An 18770-nucleotide genomic window follows, 5' to 3' on the forward strand; every position below is an offset into this window, starting at 1 on the left:
GGAGGCCTGGCACACTGCAGTTCAAGGTGTCACAAAGAGTCAGACACAACTGAGCGACTGAACTGAACCCATAAAACAGAATAGGATGCTGCTATATAAAAGGATAAATGTTTCAATGTACTAAAATCCCTCAACTCTTGGCAATATTTATTATCGTTGAAAATGCACATTCCTCTTAAGGTAGAAAAAAAACATTTCCAACATTTAGGTATAGTGACCAATAGAAACACAACTCTAAATGTTGGGGGGGGGGGAATCAGAACTGAGACTTAAAGATTTTATCCACTGATCTTCGGATTTTTTTTTTTTATTCACTGATCCTTAAAGATTTTATCCACTGATCTTGCATTTTTTTATTCACTGATCCTATTCAAATTTTATTTTCATGAACATTCAAATGAGACATTTTAATTATACAAAAGTAGTAAACACTGTGTTTAAGATGTAAAAATATTACCAACTTGACCTATAGATTGAATGCCGCTAAGTCGCTTCAGTCATGTCCGACTCTGTGCGACCCCATAGACAGCAGCCCACCAGGCTCCCCCGTCCCTGGGATTCTCCAGGGGTGAATCTCCTGGAGAGGCTTGCCATTTCCTTCTCCAATGCATGAAAGTGAAAAGTGAAAGTGAAGTCGCTTAGTCGTGTCCGACTCTTAGCGACCCCATGGACTGCAGCCTACCAGGCTCCTCCGTCCATGGGATTTTCCAGGCAGGAGTACTGGAGTGGGGTGCCATTGCTGTGTCCAATCCCAATCAACATCCAAGCAAGTTATTTTATGAGTATCAACAAGCTGACTCTAAAGTTTACATGCAGGAGAAGAACCAAGGTGAAGGACTGACGCCACCTGACTTCAAGACTTACCTTAAAGCTACAGTCTTCAAGACAGTGGGTACTGGTGAAAGTATAAAGCAAATAGGTCAATGGAAGAGAAGAGAGAGCCCAGTAACAGACTTGGATAAATACAGTTAAATGACCTTTGACAAAAGAGCAAAGGCAACACAATGAAGCAAAGACAGTCTCCCCAACAGTGCTGGAACAGCAACATACCAAAAAAAAAAAAAAAATCTACCTTATACCATTCACAAAAGTTAATTCACAATGGGTCACAGGCCTAATTGTAAAAATTCAGAACTACAAAACTCTTAGAGGATAATGCAGGAAAAAACCTAGATGACATTGGGTATGGTGAAGACTTTTGAGATAATAACACCATGGACACGATTCATACAAAAAAAATTCACAAACTGGACTTAACTAAAATTAAAACTGTGGCTTTCCAAAAGAATTAAAACACAAGCCACAGATTTGGAGAAAAGACTTGAAAAAGACACATCTGATAAAGAATTTTATCCAATATATGCAAAGAACCCTTGAAACCCAAGAGCAAGAAGAAAAAATAATCCAATTAAAAATTAAGTTAAAGATCTTAGCAGAGACCTCCACGAGAGAAGATACACAAATGGGAAACAAGAATATAAGAAAATGCTTCATATTGTATATACCATCAGGGAAAGGGACATTAAAACAAGGAGCTACCATGACACATTTAACAGAACATCCAGAATCCAGAACACTGACTACACCCAGTGCTGGCAAGGGTTCTGAGGAACAGAAACTCTCATTCACGTTGGGAATGCACAGCGGTACAGCCACACTGGAAGATGGTTTGGCATCCCTTAAAAAATGAAACAGTTAGCATACTGTTAGCAAGTGCACTCTTTGGTATTTACCTAAAGGAGTTCACAATTTATGTCCACACAAAAATCATAATACATATATTTATAGCAGCTTTATTCATAATTGCCAAAATCCGGGAGCAACCAAGATGTCCTTCATTAGGTAAATGGATTAACAAAGCTGCAGTACTTCGAGACAATAGAGAATTTTATTCACTACAAAAATGAAACGAGCCATCAAACCATGAAAACACATGGAAGAACCTTAAATAAATATTACTAAGTGAAAGAAGCCAATCTGAAAAGGTGACATACTGTATGATTCTACCTTTATGACGTTCTGGAAGGGGCAAAACTATGTAGACAGTGAAAAGATCAGTGGTTGTAGAAGGCAGTGGGGATGAACAGGTAGAGCATAGAGGACTGTTAAGGCAATGAAAATATGCTGTACAATATAATAACGATGGACATATGTCATTAGGCATGCATGCTCAGGCACTTCAGCTGCATCTGATTCTTTGCGACCCCATGGACAGTAGCCTGCTAGGCTCCTGTGTCCATGGGGTTTTCCCGGCAAGAATACTAGAGTGGGTTGCTCTGCCCCCTCCAGGAGATGTTCCTGACCAAGGGACTGAACCTGTGTCTCCTGCGCCCCTGCACTGCAGAGGTGAGTACCTTAGTATTGAGTCACTGGGGAAGCCCCAAATGTCATTATACATTTGTCCAAACACAGAGACAGTACAATATCAAGAGTGAGCCTGAATCTAAACTATGAACTCTGGGTGATGATGATATTAGTGTACATTTATCTTTGGCAAAAAAAAAAATACCACTTTGATGAGTCATATTGATAATGGGGTGTGCTCTGCATGTGTGGGGTCAGGGTTATATGGGAAATTTCTGTACTGCCCTTCCAATTTGGTTTCAAAACCTAAAACAAACAAACAAAAAAAATGAACTCTTCAATTGAGCTCTTTAAAAACTTTTAAAAGTTTTTCATTTCAGTATTATAGATATGCATAAGATGTAAAGTAAAGCCACCCTCAACTCATCCAGTCTCATCTTCCAAGGTAATTTTGACCATATATGTTTATATTTTGATTGGCAGCAAAGTCTACATAGGATGCTTACATTTCCATTTCTGGATCTATCATCTGTGGAGTGCCTATTGATTTTGTGCCATGAACGAGAATGAATTAACTCTGAGATACTATCACAATCCAACCAGACTTCCCATTTGTGCTGGTAATATTATCATTATTTGTAGACCTTTAAGCATCTATTTTGATTGATCAACTCTAAGTAGTACTTGTTAACTGTCTACTATGTGAGATGAGGAAACTTATAAATAGGCAAAATTCAACATAATCAAAGATGAATTCTAAGAAGCGTTTACCTTGTTCGTAAAGTAGCTTCATATTCGAATCTTTGCAGGCAACCAGATTGTTGAGCAATGCAACCACACTCTGCATGGTGTTACCCAGAATGTTCTCCTGATGTTCCTGCAACAGAGTACCATTTTCATCATAACTGTACAGAAACAGAGTAACATCATTACATCATAAAACAGACAAATGGTCACATGACCGACCTCCCGTCATTCTTTGCACAAAGTTGGGTGATAATCTTTTTCCACTCAGATGGGGCAAAATTTCTCTGTGTTAAGGTCCCATCGATGAGTCAGGTGAGCTGGGAGGCACCGTGAACCACTCAGGGCACCAGCATGGTTGCATGCTGTCCCCTGCCCACGCGCTGAGGGACAACCACTCTGCCCTCGGGGCTTCTGATGGGCAACTTCTCTGACTAGAGATCTAGTACGTGGAACTTAGGAAACTACACCTGAAAGTGACTTTGAGATCCAAAAGAAAAACTTCTTACAGAAACATTTCTGCAGTTTTGAGAGTCGACCGTGACTGCTTTTTCCTTCCTCACTCTTACACATGGCTGGTGATGTTGAATATGACTTACTGCCGCACTGCTTCAGTGCACTGAACTATACAGGGGCCTGAAAGAGTGAACTCCGCTTTCCCTAACGCTTCACAGCTCATAGCAGGACGTAACTTTGGTCCAATTTCTCATTGAGAAGACACAAAAGATAACTTCTTTCTAACTTTTTAAGGGATCCCAAAGATTTTCTTTTGAAATACTTTTAGAGTCACAGCAGAGTTGTAAAGACAGCATACAGAGTCTCCATACACCCTTCACCCAATTTCCCGTTAGCATAATCCAACCAATGCACGTTGATCGAAACTAAGGTACCACTGGTATGGTGCTAATAACAAAACTAAAGACTATTCAAATGTCACATTTTCTGCTAACATCCTTTTCTGTTCCAGGATCCAGTCCAGGATCCCATGTTGCACTGAGAATTAAGTCTTTTTTACAACTTTTATTTACAAAGTGCCCACTGTTCTAGGCACTTGGCTTATATCAGTGAAAAAAACAGACCAAAATTTTAAAAAAATTTCCAAAAAAGCAGCCCCACCCTTGTGGAATTTACATGTAGCAGTGGGGGAAGACAATAATTACATTCTATGTTAAAGGATGAAACACACTGCAGGAGGAGACAGAACAGGGGACAGCAGTTTGGGGGTGCTGTAGGGGAAGGTTACAACTTTAAACAAAGCAAGTAAGGGACACCTCCTTCAGAAGATGACATCTGGACTGTACTTTTATTATACTGCCAGGTTCTATTTGCTTGTTTTAGAATAGTCACATCAATGTTCATGCAGCGTGGCATTCTGTATGATGTACTCTGCATATAAGTTAAATAAGCAGGATGACAATATACAGCCTTGACATATTCCTTTTCCGATCTGGAACCAGTCTGTTGTTCCATGTCCAATTCTAACTGTAGCTTCTTGACCTACATACAGATTTCTCAGGAGGGAGGTCAGGTGGTCTGGTATTCCCATCTCTTTCAGAATTTTCCACGGTTTGTTATGATCCACACAGTCAAAGGCTTTGGCATAGTCAATAAAGCAGAAGTAGATGTTTTTCTGGAACTCTCTTGCTTTTTTGATGATCTAGCAGATGTTGGCAAGCTGATCTCTGGTTTCTCTGCCTTTCTTGAATCCAGCTTGAATACATGGAAGTTCATGGTTCATGTACTGTTGAAGTCTGGCTTGGAGAATTTTGAGCATTACTTTGCTAGCGTGTGACATGAGTGCAATTGTGTGGTAGTTTGAATATTCTCTGGCATTGCCTTTCTTTGGGATTGGAATGAAAACTGACCTTTTCCAATCCTGTGGCCACTTCTGGGCTTTTCAAATTTGCTGGCATATTGAGTACAGCACTTTCACAGCATCATCTTTAGGATCTGAAATAGCTTAACTGGAATTCCACCACCTTTACTAGCTTTGTTTGTAGTGATGCTTCCTAAAGCCCAGTTGACTTTGCATTCCAGGATGTCTGGCTCTATGTGAGTGATCACCCCGTGATTATCTGGGTCATGAAGATCTTTTCTGTATAGTTCCTCTGTGTATTCTTGCTACCTCTTCTTAATATCTTCTGCTTCTGTTAGGTCCATACCATTTTGGTCCTTTATTGTACTCATATTTGCATGAAATGTTCCCTTGGTATCTTTAATTTTATTGAGATCTCTAGTCTTTCCCACTCTATTGTTTTCCTCATTTCTTTGCATTGATTGCTGAGGAAAGCATTCTTATCTCTCCTTGCTATTCTTTGGAATTTGGTATTCAAATGGGTATACCTTTCTTTTCCTCCTTTGCCTTTAACTTCTCTTCTCTTCTTGGCTATTTGTAAAGCCTCATCAAACCATCTTGCCTTTTTGCATTTCTTTTTCTTGGGGATGGTCTTGATCATTACCTCCTGTACAATGCCACAAACCTCTGTCCATAGTTCTTGAGGCACACTATCTATCAGATCTAATCCCTTGAATCTCTTTGTCACTCCCACTGTATAATTGTAAGGGATTTGATTTAGTAGTTTTCCCTACTTTCTTCAATTTAAGTCTGAATTTGACAATAAAGCGTTCATGATCTGAGCCACAGTCAGCTCTTAGTCTTGCTTTTGCTGACTATATAGAGCTTCTCCATCTTTGGCTGCAAAGAATATAACCAATCTGATTTCAGTTTTGACCATCAGGTCATCAATAACCTCAGATACACAGATGATATCATCCTTATGGCAGAAAGTGAAGAAGAACTAAAGAGCCTCTTGATGAAAGTGAAAGAGGAGCGTGTTGGCTTAAAACTCAACATTCAGAAAACTAAGATCATGGCATCCAGTCCCAACACTTCATGGCAAATGGATGAGGAAACAATGGAAACAGTGAGAGACTTTATTTTAGGGCTCCAAAATCACTGCAGATGGTGACTGCAACCATGAAATTAAAAGACGCTTGCTCCTTGGAAGAAAAGCTATGACCAATCTAGACAGTATATTAGAAAGCAGAGACATTACTTTACCAACAAAGGTCTGTTTAGTCAAAGCTATGGTTTTTCCAGTAGTCATGTATGCATGTGAGAGTTGGACCATAAAGAAAGCTGAGCACCGAAGAATTGATGCTTTTAAACTGTGGTGTTGGAGAAGACTCTTGAGAGTCCCTTGGACTGCAAGGAGATCAAACCAGTCCATCCTAAAGGAAATGAGTCTTGAATATTCATTGGAAGGACTGATGCTGAAGCTGAAACTCTAGTACTTTGACCACATGATGCAAAGAACCGACTCATTGGAAAAGATCCTTATGCTGGGAAAGATTGAAGTCAGGAGATGAGATGGTTGGATGGCATCACTGACGCGATGGACATGAGTTTGAGTAGGCTCTGGGAGTTGGTGATGGACAGGGAAGTCTGATGTGCTGCAGTCCATGGAGTCACAATAAGTCGGACACAACTGAGCGACTGAATTGAATTGACATCAGTGTCTCCAGTGTTAGTGGCCTATGAGTGACATCCTCATCTGAATTTAGTATCAGTTTGATGATACCCTTTGTCCCTTCATTTTATTCCACATTTATTGTGCATCTAATATCTACTTCTGGGTGAGATGGTAGAACTCCCTAGTATTTAATAAAAGCAACTGGGATCAGTGTAATTTTACTGGTAAATCTTCAAATATTTTTTTCAAAAACATCTTAGCATCTATACTGATCCAAATTTATGTCCATTTTCTAAGAAAATCATCTAAACTGTCCCAAGTTTTCAAACATACTGTAACAGAATCATACAGAACTCTCTCTCCTATCTTCACCTATATTCTCTGAGCTGACTGACATCACCTTTTACACTATCTCCTCCCTCTTCTTGATCAGACTCACCAAAGCCTTGCCTATATTACTGGTCTTTTCAGGGAGCCAGCTTTCCATTTGTCAAGAATCTACACTTGTGACTTTGAGTTGGTCACTACAAATGCACACAATTCCTACTTCCCTCGCCTAGATATATAGGAGGATGGCCCTTTCCTGCCCACTCATACTTAGAATTGCCCCAAAGACTGGCTTTGGCCAATTGAACTCATTTGGGCAGAAGTTTTAAAGGCTAGAGATGGCTTCACTGTCCTATCCTTCCTCTGCCTTGTGACCAGTCTGGAGGGAAGATGCGCCAATAGCCCAGGCCTCAGAATGAGGACACTCAGCAGAACTGTTCGGAGTCCCTTGATGAACACACAGCTTCAAAAAGCTCACACACACACACAAAAAATCAACACGTGTTCCCCATCCTGAACCCCCCTCCCACTTCCCTCCCCATACCATCCCTCTGGGTCATCCCAGTGCACCAGCCCCAAGCATCCTGTATGCTGCATCAAACCTGGACTGGCGATTTGTTTCTTATATGATATTATACATGTTACAATGCCATTCTCCCAAATCATCCCACCCTCTCCCTCTCCCACAGAATCCAAAAGACTGTTCTATACATCTATGTCTCTTTTGCTGTCTCACATACAGGGTTATCGTTACCATCTTTCTAAATTCCATATATATGCGTTAGTATACTGTATTGGTGTTTTTCTTTCTGGCTTACTTCACTCTGTATAATCGGCTCCAGTTTCATCCACCTCATTAGAACTGATTCAAATGCATTCTTTTTAATGGCTGAGTAATACTCCATTGTGTATATGTACCACAGCTTTCTTATCCATTCATCTGCTGATGGACATCTAGGTTGCTTCCCATGGTGGATTCATGTTGATGTATGGCAAAACCAATACAATATTGTAAAGTAATTAGCCTCCAATTAAAATAAATAAATTTAAAAAAAATCAACACAGCATCGGGCTCTAAACTGCAGTCAACAGACATACACATCCCACCAATGGTAGTCACTCTATTTCTTGAGCCTAATCATCTATAAAAGGTCTGCTTTCCAAATATCAATGCCTGGAAAGTTCTATTCTTTAGAAACACAGGTATTAAAGTGGATGTTCATGTTTGACTGTTTCACTGACACCAGCTTAAGAATATTAATGTGGAAGCAATGGGCTACCACCAATTTCATCTAATTATTCTTACAACTGGTTGGAGGGAAAGGATGATTAATAAGCACCAAGATGACATGACAAGTTATTCATGATAAAGTAGCTAACGATACAAAGGAAACTTATTCTTGTGAAGAATAAAGACAGTAATAAATCTTTTCTTTTGTTTCCATTTGGTAAAATTATACCAGTCCTTGTTCAAAGGCCAGTCTGTTGGAAAACATAGGTCAGTTTTACTAGAGATAAATCCACTGTTCCTTTCATAAACATATTTTTGTGACTATACATGACTTTTCTATGCTCTCGGAAGTATTTTTGGCTCCTTGTAAAGTCAATGCTTCAGTTTTTCCTGGTGCTCAAAAGTGAGAGTCACTTGTTGATAAAGGCATTTTCTTTAAGTACAAAAGCCAACTTTTCAAACCTCCATTACCCCTGGATACTAAGAGCCCAGGACCGTACCCCAGCCAATTAAGTCCTGAGACTCCCGGCCTGGAGTTTGCAGTCACTGCAGAAGGAGGGGCTCTGCCAGCCCCACAGTGCTGCATCTGCAGAAGGGCACAAAGGTGCACTCTGCCCACCAAGAGACCCCACTGACCTTATCACTGGAAACGTTCAGGGCACAATATCCAATGCAGAGAATAGAGACCAAAGACCCATAACCAGACTGGGAGACGTGGCTCCTTTTCCATTTCAGGCATTATTCAAAACACTTTGTTTTAATTTCTTTGCTATTGATTTTTAAACCATTCACAGACCATGAACTTTGTTCGATATAAAACAGGGGCTTTGTTAAAACTATATTCACTTCTTCCTTCTTGTACCTACAAGAATGCTTCTTGCTCAGTTTGAAAGAGAGAAACCATAGACCATAGTGACCGTGCCTGCTCAAGGCAACGATGTGGTTCTCTAGGGGAAATCAGACAGTAACTGCTGTGGCCTGGAACTTAATTTCCCCAAAAAACAATGCTCAAGACATGAGAAGAGCAGATGAAAAGGTGTGAATGTCAACTAAGCACACTTCTATTAATTTCTATCAAGTTGAGCTATTTCACTTCTCTTAGCAACTTTAATAAGATTTGTTACTACAGTTCACAACCACATTCATAGCCCACAGGGGATAAGTTACGCTATGAAAAACATTGTATTTCTTTCTAAGCCAGAGTAGAGAATTATATGAAGGGAGAAGACATCAGGGTAAATATGTGGGGACCCTGGAAGATTAGTGTAAAGAGGAAAGAAACCACAAGTTTGAGTCAAAGACCACAGGCCAGAGATGGAGGGGAGGGATAACGCTGATTAAAGGCTGTGTCTTCATTAGATGTTCCTCTAAGACAACCCCTCTCCCTAAAAAGAGTCCCATAGCTCACTAGCAAAACAAGGGGTCCACACCACTGATGCCCCAACACATGCAGTAAAAGCAGTGTGAGGAGAGAGAAACATTTAATGACCCACAACAGGGCCTCTGGCACAGGGTCAGGGCCCGGGACACCAGCAGCTTCTGTGCTGATGGCGGCAGAGCAGCCACATGAGCCCAAGCATGGACAAGGCAGAAGTGAAAATATACTGATAAGGGACTACATGCTATAGCCCGCACCTCAAGCCCTCTACCTGTATCATCTCATTTAATCCTCACCAAAACTCCAAAGTGGCTATCTGTGAGCCCTTCTCATAGATAAGGGCTCTGAGGTTAAGGAGGTGAAGTGTCACTCACCAAAGATCACAGAGCTTCTTGATTGTGAGGCTGGGATTCAATCTAGGAGATGGAAGGTGACCTTTTATCACCAAGCAACGCTGCCTAGTGACAACACTGATGGAGCGCAGGACCTCAGGGTCACTCGTCAGCCCATCCCAGGTTAACCAACACGACATGAGGGCCAGGGACGCAAAGGACTCTGGAGCAGGGGGCGGAAAGAGGACAGAAAGACTGATTTGAAGCTGCTGTTCTAACACTGCCCTCTAACTTCTCCGGCTACAATATGCCCAGCCCTGTGTTACCACCACTGGGACCTCCTGGCTTCAAAAGATCCCTTTATATGGACAGCCTATCATGAGATATGCAACTCGGAAAGCAAGATGTAGGTATTTGGCAACTACAGGACAGAAAAGAATGAGCGTACCACACCCAAGAATGAAGTTACACAGTGGCCCCACAGTCGACAGTCACAGGACTGAGACACTCAGCGTCAGCACTGGCTGAGGGGCAAGAATGGAAGCTGCGCTCACGGGAGAAGGAGAAGCCTGCACTGCCCTCCCACAAAGACACCCAAGACGATCCTACGGCACTTGAGGATTATGATGAAAATCATCAACCCCTCAGTCCAGAACCCAGTAAGGAGAGCTGACCTAATTTGTGTGCCCAACACCATGGTGTACGGACATTTAATCAACAGGGCACTTGAGAGTTCTAATAAAACATAGCGTTTGCCAGTAGAGATAATTAGAATTGAAGCCGCAAAATTCTAGTGTTTGGCAACATAGATGAAACAACTTCATTAAGATGTACAGCTTCAGCAAATGAAAGGCAGGAGAGCACTGGACCCTGAAGAATCAGCCTTCTTGAAACTAATTGCTTCAGTGCTTAAAGAGGACAGCTCTGCAACACCAAGGGCACAGCAAGGAAATGCCGCTGGAAAGCAATCAGCCTTCCCAAAGCGCTCTCACTTGTAAACACAGCATTAGACTCCATTCCAACATATGAAGGTGGAAGTGGCACTGGAAGACTTCAGATGAAAATGTTGGGCTGGGGTGTCAACAGTCAAGGTAGGAGATACCTCTAACGATCAACAGTAACAGTGAACCATGGTCACTCTCTTCTGCCCTTGGTGTGGGCTGCAACTCAAAAGACAACATACCAGAAGACAAGAACCAATCCTGCGAGGTTAGGAAGGAGCCACTGAAAGAATGAGAAGTAGAAGCACACGCAAATGACACGGACGCGACATCCACCATCTCTCTGAAATGAATACACAGCATACCCCGTTCAGCGCACATGTTCAGATAACATTTCAGGGTGGGGGGGGGGCGGGCTTATGTTGCTGTACCACTTGTCCCTGGACTGTGCAGGCGCTTGCACTTGCCACAGGACACAGGGTGGCATCAACCCGCGATCCTTTTCATACCTTCTCCTGCATGGCCAGACTCCTAGAGATCTGGAGCCGGCAGAAAGGAGCCTGCATCATGGAACCGTATACACTCCCATATATAACATAGATAGCCAGAGGGAATTCGCTGTATGACTCAGGGAGCTGAAACCCGGAGCTCTGTGACAAGCTGGAGGGGTGGGGTGGGGGGAGATTCAAGAGGGAGGGGACATATGTATACCTGTGGCTGATTCATGGTGTGGGATGGCAGAAACCAACACAATATTTGTAACGTAATTGCCCTCCAATTAAAAATTTTAAAAACTTTTTTTGGAAAAAGGGGCCTGCAGAGCACCCAAACAACATTGAGTCATGTGTGGGGAGAAGGACACTTTCATATTACTGAGTTTTCCACAAGGCTGTTTCACCAGCAGTGCTAACTCGATGGAATCTAAACCGAGCTCGGCTCCTTTGCCCTAACTCTTCCTCTTTTCTGTTTTCCATTTTAATGAACCCTCCAATCTGCCCGGCTACCCAGCCATGCATCTTCGAATCACCAGAGACGACTGCCTCTACTCTTGTCTCCCACATCCAACCAGCCACAGCAGCCCCCTGGTTTTCCCCAAGCCCTTCTTCAATCTGCTTTCCATCCCCACTGCCATCTCTTAATGTGTCTCTATCCCTAGCCTCACTGTCCTGACGGCTGACAGCTGCTGCTTTCGAAAGTGGCAGAGATTCGTCTCCGCTCCCAGGGCTGACATGTGGGGCCGCGGGGTCTGGGGAGTGAGTGCGCCGGAGGTTACAGTAGGTCCAGGATGGAGGGAGGGCCAGTGATTCCCACAGTCCAGTTTGTTCAAAGTCCCGGCGGGATCCCAAGGCCTGAGAGTGGGAGAAAACCACAAGAACCAGAAGATGACAGAGCAAGGCAGATCCAAGGCCTTGGGCACAGAGTAATTTAAAATGAACTCTCTCATGTACCTCATAAATATGTGTGAGTGTTAGTAGCTCAGTTGTGTCTGACTCTTTGGGACCCCATGAACTGTAGCCTGCGCCAGGCTCCTCTGTCCATGGAATTTTCCCTCATAAATATATATATGGGATTTCCTGGGAAGAAAGGACAGGATTTGGGGGTCCAAAGTGGGCCTGTCTGGGGTGTGAGGGAGCTGGTGCTGAGCCTCGGCTTTGCCAGCTGTGAAGCAGTCACCCAGCTCCTCTGCCCTGTGGTCAGGGTTTCGTGGGACTTAGCAGGCTCCGAGGAGACTCGGTGGGGTCGGGGGAGGAGACCTGGAAAGGGTCTTATTTCATCTGTAGACAAAACCATATGGTGCTCTCGGCCTAAGAGCCTGGTGGCATAAAATTAACTCCCTTCTTTTAGTTGGCTCTCCCTCCATCTTTCTGGTTAGGGACATGACAGAGAAGAGCTTCAGATGGATTTTAAATGTGACTGACAGGTATGGTGGAGGCCCTCTAGCAGCAAATACAAGTTATTATTAGCGATGCGTTCCAGCCGGTGCAGACGGGGTCTGGGTCAACTGAAGCCATCTGTCAATCGGTGTGCCCACACAGCTCGAGGGTCCTGGTCTGTGTAACACCCCTGGCAGTGCGCTGCGGACACCCTTCCAGCAGGTGAACACGTCACTTAGTTTCCACGGCCGTGCCCTCTCATGTTATTTAGGCTTCCAGCAGGAAGATTCCGTCCTCTGGGCTCCTGGTAGGGCCCAAGGCCTCAAGGCAGATGTAGTGGGCCAGGGGCGATGCTGTTCAGGCAGGAGAACCCCGGCCACGGAGCCAAAGGCAAGCGGCCAGGACCATGCCCCCAGGGATGGATCGTGTCCCCTTTGTGTGTGTCTGCCTGCAGTGTTGACAGACAGGCCCCTCCTGACCCACAACATGCTCGCTGAGCTAACTACAGGCTGGCAGCAGGGGGACGGATGAGAAAGAAAAAACACAAGTGTGCGTCCAGACACAAAACCCTTCCTGCCTTCTTCTAGCATCCCTGCCACAGTCCAAAGTGAAAACAACAATAATGGTAATAAAAAACAATAATAAAGGTTTGGCAAACAGGTTTATTCTTAAAAATTCAGGCCAGATGTCGTCTGCTGTGGCTGGGGGTGGCAGGGGAGGCCACCTTTCTTGTGTCACATGACATTTCCACCACCATCCTGTGCCTGCCTTCATCACAACACCTGCCACAACCCCTTAACTGTTGTTCATCCATTCCTGGATCAACGCTGAGCCCTCTGGGGGCAGAATTGGGACTTTTAGCCAGGTTTCCAGAGCCAAGGTATGGTGGCTAGTATGCAGAGGCCTCTGGTAAATTACGGAAATGCTCCATGTTGCTTATATGATGAACACAGCTGGGGAAGCGATATATAGCTTGTGGGATGCTCCTTCGAGAAATGAACTTGTCAGCAACTAGAAACCGCCTTCAATCAAACAATCAATACATATTTATGGAGCACCTAAAATTTGCTATTTAATGGTGTGAAACAGAACTATACAAGGATAAAAAATGATCTCTCTCAAAATGTTTTCAATCAGTATCTTTTTACTTTTGAATAATGTTTGCAATAAGGGAAACATTCAGATCTTTTGACTTCAAATGAAATTCATAAGAATCTCTCACACTCACATCCACATGGAAAATGTACACTCTGAAATTTTGAAAGACCTTGACACAGTTTTAATAGGACCCTCCATTAAAGGTAACTGCTCACCAATACAAATAAGTGTCCCATTCGAAAGAAAGAAAATATTACATAAGGCAAAAATGAATGAAAAGATCAGCACACAGAATTATCAAAAGACAATTTTCAACTATAGATCTCTTGACTGTGGGAGTTTTCCATGTGTTGGTACTCATAGATCCTGTCTCAAAGTAGTACCAGTAAGTCCTACAGGAAAAAGAAATTAGTGGGAATTGACTGGAAGCGTATTTAAACCTACGGTTTTGAGGCACATAAAGGAACAATGCAATAAGCAAAAAGAAAACTGAGCTTAAAAAAAAAAAAAAAAAAAGAGCTTCTTGGCTGCCCCATTATTCACCAGCTGGCAAACCTGGAACAAAGCAAGAATCATACTACCAGACTTTGGAAGAATCTTAGAGAATCTTCTAGGTCAATCATTTGATTTTAAACATAAAGAAAGAGAAGCCCTGAGAAAAGAACAGAGGAACAGAGCCTGAACTTAAACTCACAAGTGCATCCTCCTTTCCCATTACCTCATTTTGCCCTCACCACTTGAAAAATCAAACCAGGGAACGGGTGAGGAAGATGTGGTACATATACTACTCAGCCATAGAAAAGAATGAAATCATGTCATTTGCAGCAACATGGATGCAACCAGAGATCATCATACTAAATGAAGAAGTCAGAGAAAGACAAATATATCACTTAATTATAGAATCTAAAATATGACACAAATGAGCCTACCTATGAAACAGACTCTCAGACACAGATGACAGACTTGTAGCTGCCAGGGGCTGGGAAGGCACAGAGGGAGAGTTTGGGGTTAGCATATGCAAACTATTTATATAGACTAGAGAAACAACAAGGCCCATACAGTAGGTACAGCACAGGGAACTATATTCAATGTCCTTGAATTGAATTCAATACAATGTCCCATTATGATAAATCATAATGGGAAAGAATACAAAAAAGAATGTATATATAATTGAATCACTTTGTCGTACAGCAAAAAATTGGCACAACATTGTAAATCAACTATACTTTAATAAAAATAATAAAGATCACATCAGGGTATGCAGAATCAAGGAGGTAGCTTTTAAAACGGATAAAATTTGTGTCCACACTGCACAAGTAATACTTGAAGCGTTGCTGCCGGGGGCTGTAGACCCAGTTGCCCTTAACACCTTCTTTGACAGGTCAGCTCTTATCCTTGAACAGCAAGTGGTAGGTGGGCTACCACTGAGCTATGAGAAACCTTAACAAAATGCCTAGTGACCCCGAGGCCCCCAAAGCAAATACTTCCTGATCTGATGGGATTTTTCAACCAGTTTTTGTTGCAGAGGGCCGTCTCTAAAGAGAAGATGGAAGAACCAAGCCACTTCACATAGCATAAATGTTCAACAAGGAGCACCTTTTCCCAAAAAGTTATTCTGAGCATGTAACAAATCAGACACCAGGGAAAGTGCAAACATATATATGTGATGTTTAAAAATCAGCAGCATAAGGCAGTCCAGATCTCTGTCACTCACCCTAGAATTTGCTGCACTGGGTATTTTATGCATGATCACACTTCTGTTATCAATCTCCATAATGGAGGGCAACCAGTTTTCCTTTTCTTAGACTCTAGTTAATAACAGCAATACTTGTATAAACACATTGAAAAATTCGATAAGCTCATTTTGGGCCACACAGTGATAAAAACTATAACATCTTGGAGAATAAATTGGCAGTATGAAATGGGATAAAATCATTTCAGGAATTTTTCACCTCCTAGATGGGATTTTGTGCCCTTATTGGCATTTTAAGAAATTAACTGGAGTTGGAAGATTCCCTAGATTCGAGCATAAACTGGGCAATGTTAATGTGGGTCATGCTGGACCACCATAGGGGGATCAAAGGGTCTTTTGCTGGGTAAAGGTTTGAGAGAAAGGATCAATAAACCAGCAGACCCTGAGCATAAGCAGGGCATGGGCTGGGCAACAGGAAGTGTCAGGAGATTGACCAACTTGACAGGGGAGAAAGTGACGGTAAACGGGTCAGTGTCCGTTTCTGAAGTCGAAAAGAGAATAAGAACTTAAATTAATTCCATACACCAAGCCAGACTGGAGGTCTAAGAGCCTTGAGACATCAGCCGACCCTCCCCTTTATTATCTATTCTGTGACAACACCCTTGGCAGCCCTGGCTCTATGCTAGGCATCCCAGCCTCATCCACGGAGTGCCCATTTGGTCATGGCATTGTTTCTGCATGAATGCAACAGTCCCACCAGTCCAGGAGAAGTCCCTGGAGCTCAGAAATGAGGAGGGGAAAGGGAAAGCTATAGTGTTTTCGTATTTTTAACTCTTATAGCTCAATAAATGAACTTCAGCTTGAAGGGCTTAGATGTCAAATTGGCATCATTAAATTTTTCTCATGCAAGTCTGAGGGAAAAAAAAACAGAAAGCAGAATGAGTCCTAAGAACAAGGGGAGGGTAGAAGGATGGGAGGGAGGGCGGATAGAAGGGAGACAGACCAGGGAGGGAGAGAGGATGGGGAGGAAGAAAAGAGAGTCAGAAAATATTTTCCCAAGAAGAAAAGTGAACCCAGGAGGGCTGAGCTGGGGGTGTAAGCCCTCGTCTGCAAGTGTCAGATCGAGAAGTCTCTGCATCACCAGGCAGCTGCTCACCTCCACCTGGAATGAAAAGTGAGTCATAGGCCCAGCACAAGTCCAGCCTCTGGGTGCCTCCCAGTAAACCCTGACCAGCGTTTCAGAGAGAGGAGCACAGAGACAGGGCTCTGGTCCCTGCAAGAACCCTTTACTCCTGTTGGGATGCATGTCATGAACTTGTGTGGGTGAACAAGGAAGGGGTGCTTATCTTTGGGAGATGCCCCTGGGCTTCAGAGGCACATGGAGCCCATTCTCGGAAGCCTGGATTTCATTATTTGCCAGGCTTACTGGCTAAACTCAGAATCTCATCTCTCAGAGCACAAGTAGCAGGTTAAGCTAACCAACAACCCAACACAACTGTTTAGGAGGCAGGAGAAATCATTCACGGAGCTCCAGTTCTCAAACATTTCACATTAACTACGCTCTGGAGTTCAACAAAACGTGGGCCCTGCTCCCAGCAGGGCTCTGCCTTCCACCAGAGAGGCCGAGAGGAATGACTCTGAGCCACGTCGTCCAAGTCACTGTCACCAGATCCAACAAGGGCAGAGAAAGAGGCAAAACCTCAGGCAGCTGGAAACACGCTGTCTAAAGCCATACAGATGACAGGGAGCCTTTCCCCTAGGGCGGCTCTGAGGGGCAGAGCGCCCAGCGGCTGCCTCATCAGGTGCAGGGCTGTGAGCGCCACTGCAAGCCAGCAGCAGCAGGGGCTGGGGAAAGGCGGGCAAGCACTGCCTTTTGCGGATGCAGAAATGGATTCCCGGGAAGAAATGATCTGCGTGGAGACTCGAGCTAAGGTCTTTCTGGTCCCTAACATCCTCTGACATTAAACCCAATGCTATGTCTTTACAGTTTGAATGAGAGGTTAAACAATGTCAAGTGATAACAATTTCTAAGCTTTGTGATTATAATCCAAAACCGTTCTGCACCATCTCAAATATTTCTCAGTGGTTTATGGCAAAGATCAAACCAGTCAATCCTAAAGGAAATCAACCCTGAATATTCATTGGAAGGACTGATGCTGAAGCTCCAATACTCTGGCCACCTGATGCGAAGAGTCGACTCATTAGAAAAGACCTTGAGGCTGGGAAAAACTGACGGCAGGAGGAGAAGGGGACAACAGAGGACGAGATGGTTGGATGGCATCACCAACTCAATGGACACGAGTCTGAGCAAGCTCTGGGAGATGGTGAAGGACAGGGAGGCCTGGCGTGCTGCAGTTCATGGGGTCGCAAACAGTCAACATGACTGAGTGACTGAACAACAAATGGCAAAGAACACTCAATCAGTTTTAGCGCTAGACTGGCATCGCCCATCCACCCATTCCCAGAATGCTCACGGATCAACCCAAGAACAACATAAAGTTGTGATATAAGGTGAAAAGAAAAATCCTCAGAATCTTGCTTTTCTTTAGACCCCTAAAAGGATCCCACAGAGCAGAATCCAGCTGAGTTACTATGAAGACCAACTTTGACACATAAATGTTGGAAGGGAGGGAGAAAAGAGTATGTTTATGAATTACTGTCCTCTTAATCACAGGGTTTTATAACACAGAAAACAAAACTGACTTGAAGAGAATAAACAAATGATTCTAAGATACCACACTGAAGAAAAAAAGGTTTTAATGTGACACTGCATAAATTTTAAAACATACAAATTCATACACTCACACAGACACACACACAAACTATGTTTACCAAGTACTATGTGAACAATTTGTTGGTTATTCATCATTTTAAGTAGTTTGCCCAACTGATATCCTCCTGTATTACAGAAATAGAGTATATTATTTTGAAGAAGGTAAAAAATGGAAAATCTCCTCCACACACAACTGAATGTCACTCCTTCAACAATCTGTACTGAAGACCAGTATACACAAGGCCCGCCCTGGATCCTGATGAAGCGCCCCAAATGTGCCCCAAGACACCTGCCAATGGGTAGCTGCACATCAAGTGGGTGGGCAGGGCAGACAGAACAGGCTAAAGGGAAGTGTACCATGTTGAAGGCAAGTCCCGCTCTTAGCATCCTAGGAAGTGAGACCTTGAAACACTGAGATGATGAGAGAAGACTTTAGGAAGGAGATTTTATTTAATTTTTATTATTATTATTATTATTATTATTTTTACTTTACAATATTGTATTGGTTTTGCCATACATCAACATGCATCCGCCACGGGTGTACACGTGTTCCCCATCCTGAACCCCCCTCCCACCTCCCTCCCCATACCATCCCTCTGGGT

The 18770-nt window shown here is 43.2% G+C and overlaps 1 protein-coding gene across 12 annotated transcripts in view; it reads right to left on the bottom strand.

Moving 5' to 3' along the window:
• Positions 1-18770, bottom strand: part of ULK4 (unc-51 like kinase 4) — a 521202-nt gene that overhangs the window by 228697 nt on the left and 273735 nt on the right. For all 12 annotated transcript variants that reach the window (XR_009492338.1, XR_009492337.1, XM_024983119.2 and 9 more), the window contains one exon: positions 3076-3181. Coding sequence is in view for 10 of the 12 variants with exons in the window: in XM_024983119.2 (XP_024838887.1) it covers positions 3076-3181 (106 nt within the window). In the remaining 2 variants the exon portion in view is untranslated. The remainder of the gene's footprint in view (positions 1-3075; positions 3182-18770) is intronic.

The sequence above is a fragment of the Bos taurus genome, chromosome 22, assembly GCF_002263795.3.
Source record: "Bos taurus isolate L1 Dominette 01449 registration number 42190680 breed Hereford chromosome 22, ARS-UCD2.0, whole genome shotgun sequence".
NCBI classification, from domain to species: Eukaryota; Metazoa; Chordata; class Mammalia; order Artiodactyla; family Bovidae; genus Bos; species Bos taurus.